The sequence below is a fragment of the Hyaloscypha bicolor genome, assembly GCF_002865645.1.
Source record: "Hyaloscypha bicolor E unplaced genomic scaffold K444scaffold_57, whole genome shotgun sequence".
In the NCBI taxonomy this organism is placed as follows: Eukaryota; Fungi; Ascomycota; class Leotiomycetes; order Helotiales; family Hyaloscyphaceae; genus Hyaloscypha; species Hyaloscypha bicolor.
Genome location: NW_020194559.1, coordinates 711,816 through 718,058, shown reverse-complemented (window position 1 = coordinate 718,058; position 6,243 = coordinate 711,816). Strand labels below are relative to the sequence as shown.

Below are 6,243 nucleotides of genomic sequence, written 5' to 3'. Positions count from 1 at the left end.
TTCTATTATAGTACCTATAGCAAATTCGTTCTTTTAGTTCTGGGTCTATACTATAGGCTATATTAATTTAAATAGTATTTTCTGGTTATATTTAAAACTAACTTCTTTTAGAATATAGTTATTTAGATCCTTTATCTATTCTAGTTTAATTACTATAACTATTATAGTATTTTTTATAACCTTTATTATAATTTCTAGTATATTTTTTCCAAAAACCCGAATTATATTTACTAGGCTACTAATACTATTATATTTATTATAGTTAGCTAGGCTATATAAGTAGGCTATAGATATCTTTCCGAATTATAATAATAGTTATATTAAGTTATTTCTATAGGTTCTCTTAAATTATAGTAATAATAAATAGTTTTTCTAGACTTCTTACTAGCTAGTTAATATTATTTCCTTTAGGTTTACTATTTTTAATAAGTTTTATATAATTAGCTATAGACTAGATTCTTTTTTTACTTATATCTATAATAGCTTTAAAAAGTATAATAGAAGGAACTAGTAAAGAATAATTATTTTCTGGTTTAGGAACTATATTATAGACTACTATATCTAAATATTCTTATCTAAATCTGGATATATCTGAGTTATTAGTAATATTAAAATAGTATTTCTTTTCTTTATACTAATAGGATATTATTACCTTTTTATATATCTTATTATATTTATAAATAGAAATATCTATAAGTTCAAAATTCGTATTTTTAAGAATATAATTCTTTACTAGAATAGATAATTCCCTTATAAATTCTCGATATTAAATAATTTTATCTATTTCTTTTCTTTTTATTAACTTCTTTAATATTTTATTAAATATATTAATATAAGACTTAAATAAAATTCTTCTATTCTAGGCTTATATAATAATCTAATTAAGAAAGTTATAGCTAATTTTAAATATTTCTCAATTATACTTTCGGAATTCCTTTAGTAAGGCTTTAAAGAACTTAGTCTCTTAGTAATCTCCTGAATTATTAGTATAATACTCCGGTATAGCCTTAATCTAATCTTTATAAATAGGAGAGATATAATAGATAATTTTCTCTCTTTTAGTATTATTAGAAATATAATAGTTCTTATATATATCTATATACTATTCCAAAAATATAAAAATATTACTTCCCTAAAACTATAGTATTTTAGAAGCTCTTATAAATAGTAGGTTTAAACCCGGTACTAGTATATACTTATTCTTAGTTATATTAATTTTAATAATTTCTTTTATAATTAATTATAGAGTTTCTATACCTGAGACTTTTACTAATAAGGTTTCTAAAAAACTGATTTTCTATTTAAGTATATCTTTTGGTTTAGGAACCGGAATTAGAAAGAAACCGGTTAATAATAATAAATATAATCAAAGTTCGAGTTTTAATATTAGTAATAATAAGGTAATAGCTTTTCTAGTTTTATTTCTATTATTTATATTTTCTTTCCTATTCTTTTAGCTTAATACCTATAGTATTTTCTCTTAATTTTACTAAACTAGATATACCTATTAATACTATTAAAGGTAATAATAAAAATAATAAATACGATTTTACTAATTTTTCCGACTTTTCTGAATTCTCTTTTCTTTTTCTATTTAATATCTATTTCTTTTTTTAGAAGCTTTTCTAGTTTATTTATATAATTTCTTATTTCTAATTTCTTTTTAATTCTTATTTCCGATTCTAGTTTATTATTCTATTTAAATTTGAAGGTATTTCCTCTTTTAGGTATCTTTTTCGGATTTAGGAATAAGCTTTACTATTAAGATTAAAGCTATTTTAATTCCGGCTTTTACTATAACTAAAAATAATATATAAATTAATAATATAACTTTATTTCTAAATACTAAAATCTAATTCTAACTAAAGTCTAACTTATACTATTTTAGTATAATATTTCTTATTCTATTTCCTTTACTTCTTTTCTTTCTATAATTAGCCTCTATTTCTATTATTCCTATATACTATACTAGTAACTATATCTTATAACTAATCTATATCTAAATTACTAGATATATTAGAAATTAATATAAAATACTAAGATTAATACTTATATATACTTAATATTTTGGCCTTAGGCTTAAGGTATTATAATAGCCCTTTTCTCTCCTAATTTGCTAAACTAATAATTCGCCTTATAAATACTCCTTAGAACTTTATAAAAATATTATCTTAACTATAAAGTTTCTATTCTCCCTATATTACTTACTATAAAATATATAAAAGGGAAACTATAATAAGATAAAAACCTATATAAAATATATTAGAATATAAAATATAACTTAATAATAAAATAATAAATCAAAAGTATAAATAGTAAAATATAAATAGTATATAGTATATAAAAGCTCAATTAATTAAATACTTATAAAGAATTATTATCTAAGTCTATAGAAAAACTAGCTTTCTTATATAATTTCTATAAGTTATATATAAAAGGCTATGGCCTTTACTATATAATCTAAACCTTAAAACCGCTAAAACAATATGATTTTCGACGAGTACGGCCTGCTATACTATACTAGATAATACTTAAAAAAGAAAGCTAGTAAAATATTAATCTACTTTACTTTCCGGAATTTTAAAATAACTAGCTTAATAAAGGCCTTATTAAATATTTTATTATTAAAGTCGAAAAATCGGTAGTTTATATTAAAAATACTTCTTTTTTGCCCTATTAATCTTCTTTTTAAAAGAATTATATATAATATATTACGGTTTTTTAGTATTAAAACAAGTAGTATAAATCGGGATATTTAGCTTAAAGAATATTCAGAATAGATTATATATAATTTTACTATATTTAAGAAGCAGAAGAAAATATATAGCTATAAGAATATAGATCTTCTTTATATAGTTAATTAATAAGTTAAGATACTTTATAGATATTATATTAATATATATAGTATTTTAATATAATTCAAGTTCTAGAAAATAATAGTATAGAAGATATTACTTAACCTATATTAGGCTTAATAAGGAGTTAATTCCTATAAGAAAAGACTTATTATTAGCTTTTCTTTTATTAAATTTATACTATAAATATCCTTTAGAACCTCTTTTAAGATATTTCGAAGCTCTTTTAATTTAATATTAATATAAAAGGTCGAGTTTTTAGTATTTCTATCTAAGAGCTTATTAATATAGAATATATTTAAAGATAAGTACTATTTATTATTTTATATATATATAATAAATATATATTTATCTAGTATATTTACTTTTATTACTAAAGGTTTCTAAATCTTATATTTAGATTCTTTCTTATCTTACTTAATTAGATTATTAATAAAGTTTGATTTATATATTATTATAGATATATATTTCATTTACTGTTTTGAAATCTAGCTTGGAAACTAGAGCTATTTCAAGCTATTCTCGAAGATTAGTTTTTGTACTTTTAGCTATCCTGGCTAAGTCTAGTAATTTTAGTAGAAGCCTCTATTAAATATTAAGAGACTTGAGAATATCCAAGAACTATTAGATATATTCAATAGTTATAATCTATATTAATAGCTGGTTTATTAGAAATACAGGACCGGAAGTTAGTAAATAGGGCTCGGTTAAGGTTACTTCTAAAAGAGATATATAAAAGCAAATAAACTGAGATCCTCGAGAAGCCTCTGGAGCTATTTATATATCTATAACCGATTTGGCCAACTCCTTAATATTACTCGAGGTAATAAAGTACTTAGAGAGTAATAGGTTCGGGCTACTTGGTAGTATAATTAGTTATATAAAGGCAAAGAAGGTTTGAACTATTTTAGTTAAGACTTTTATTATTAAGGACTTCTTATTCTACCTAAATGAATTATTAGTAAAGTTTTTATTTATATTTTATTAGATATATATTAATTAAGTATTTTAAGGCTTGGTATTTTCGGATATTCTCGGCGGCTTTAACTTTATTTTAATAGGCTTTGAGATAAGTTACTCTATATTAGTAATAGCTTATTCCAGTAATTTCCTATATTTTAGAAGAAATGAGAAAATTTTAGCTAGACTGAATTTTAGTTCCGGTACCTTAATAGTAAACCCTTTTACTAATTACTTAATTCTCTTAGTCTCTTTCTTCTAACTTACTATAGCTATATAGACTTTTCTATTCTCTCCTAATTAAGTATTCTCTAGAAGAGTAATATTGCCTTTTATAGGCTTAAAAACGAGATAGAAGAGGTTAGTTATTATTTTTTTATTAGTAAATCCAAACTTGACCTTTTTATTTATATAGCCAGATTATATAAATATTTTATTAAGACATATAATATAATTAGTAGTTATAATTAAGATCCGGCCTTCTTATAATTCTATATTATTAATAATATTCAAAAGAGCTAATAAAGACACTTTTTTACTAGTAGATTTACTTATTCGAGAGAGAAAGCTAGCTATAATCTAATAAGAGTTCTCGGTTTTAGTATCTCGATTCGAACTAATAGTATTAATATCTTTTAAAAGAATAATATAGTAACTTGGAAGCTTATTAAATAGGCTCTTTAGGCTAGCTTTACTAATAGTAGAAAGCCTAAAGATATAGATATTCAAACTAAAATAACTAATAATAGCCGAGTTTAAACTCGATTTTCTAGTTCTAAAAAATCTATATAGTAAGTAATTCCATTAATAGAGACTATTATAATTAGAATACTATTATTAGAATACTGGATTAAAGAACTCCCTAATATCTTCTAGTAGCTCTCTTTTCCTATTTTTATTAAAAATAATAATTAAGATATATTTTATTTTTAATATTATAGATCTTTTCCAAATATTATCTTATTATAGCTTATAAAAACAGGTTTTATTCTAAATAAGCTTTATATACTCGGTATAATATTTAGAGAATAATTCCTTAAGAATTTATAAAAATCTGTCTAAATAGGAAATAGAGATCTTTTCTTAGCTACTAAAATCTCTAGTTTAATATTAATACCGGAATATAAGCTAATGGCCCTTATATTATATAAAAAAGTATTTATTTTAGGGTATATAATATAAAGTCTTTTTATTTATATTTCTACTATTTAAAGAATTATTTCTCGAATAGTTTAATAAAGAGGCCAAGTTAGTAATAATAAAAAAGAAGTAAATATTCTGGGTAAAGTTCTAAAAAGATATCTATAATAGAAGTATATTATATATATTCTTATAATATTAAAGATAAATAGTTAAAGCTATTTATTATTAGAAAATAAGTTCTTTTATTTAAATAAATAAAGTTTTTACTATAATAAATCTTAAGTAATTCTAATAAATACTTGCAAATATATTTATAACCAAATATAATTAATTCAAAGAAATATAGTAGAGGAATATAGATATTTAAATTAATAGTAAAATACTCTTAAATAGTAATAGATATATAAGTAAAGCCTGGAAATAAAAAATTCAAGATTAAGGCTTAAATATCTGAAAATAGTTAAATTAGTAAGGAAATATTCTTAATATATTCTGCTATTTTCTTATTCTATAAAATAATAATAGAATATTTTTAGACGAATAATAGATTATTTTATATATATAATAAATAAAATATATACTAGATAAGAAGATTTAGAAAAATAATTAGAAAAACTAAATACTAAGAATATAAAGAATAATAATAATAAAAACTTTAGAGAAATTATATCTTTATATATCCGTCTATATTAATATTAGACTTCTAATAAAGGAAGCCGGATTATTCTTAGATATATTTATAGCTTATAGTTATAATATAATATATTAGTACCTGTATAATTAAGATAGCTTTATTAATTCTCTATATAGTAATATAGGGAAAGTAAAATATTAATATAAAGTATTATATATAAGCTTTAATACTTTATAGTATTACCTTAACTAATTAGAAATACTAATAATAGAGAGAGTATTATACAGAAATATTTCATTTTTAGAAACCGCAAAATTAATATATTATAAATTCTTTTTCTAATAGAATTCTTATTTTTAAGGCAGCTAGTAGCCTATAATTGAGGTATAATATATGTCTCTAGATAATTATAATGGCTTTATTAGTTTATTATATGGAAATATAGGAAGAAATTATATATTAAAATAGAATATTAATAAAGTTTTATTAATATCTTTTATAACTTATAAATAGAAATTCTATATTCTAATAATTAACTTCTTTCTATATAGTATTCTTATATAAATAATATAAAGAGAAATATATATTTATAGAATAATATTAGAAAGTATTAATAGAATATCGATTTATTATATAATAATATAAGAGAAA

The 6,243-nt window shown here is 20.4% G+C and overlaps 1 protein-coding gene across 1 annotated transcript; it reads right to left on the bottom strand.

Moving 5' to 3' along the window:
* Positions 1-4,394: 4,394 nt before the first annotated feature.
* Positions 4,395-4,616, bottom strand: K444DRAFT_527260 (uncharacterized protein; the record flags this gene model as incomplete). Its single annotated transcript, XM_024874623.1, has 1 exon — positions 4,395-4,616. A coding segment is annotated over one exon (222 nt), but the record flags the coding sequence as incomplete, so codon positions are not given.
* Positions 4,617-6,243: the final 1,627 nt, after the last annotated feature.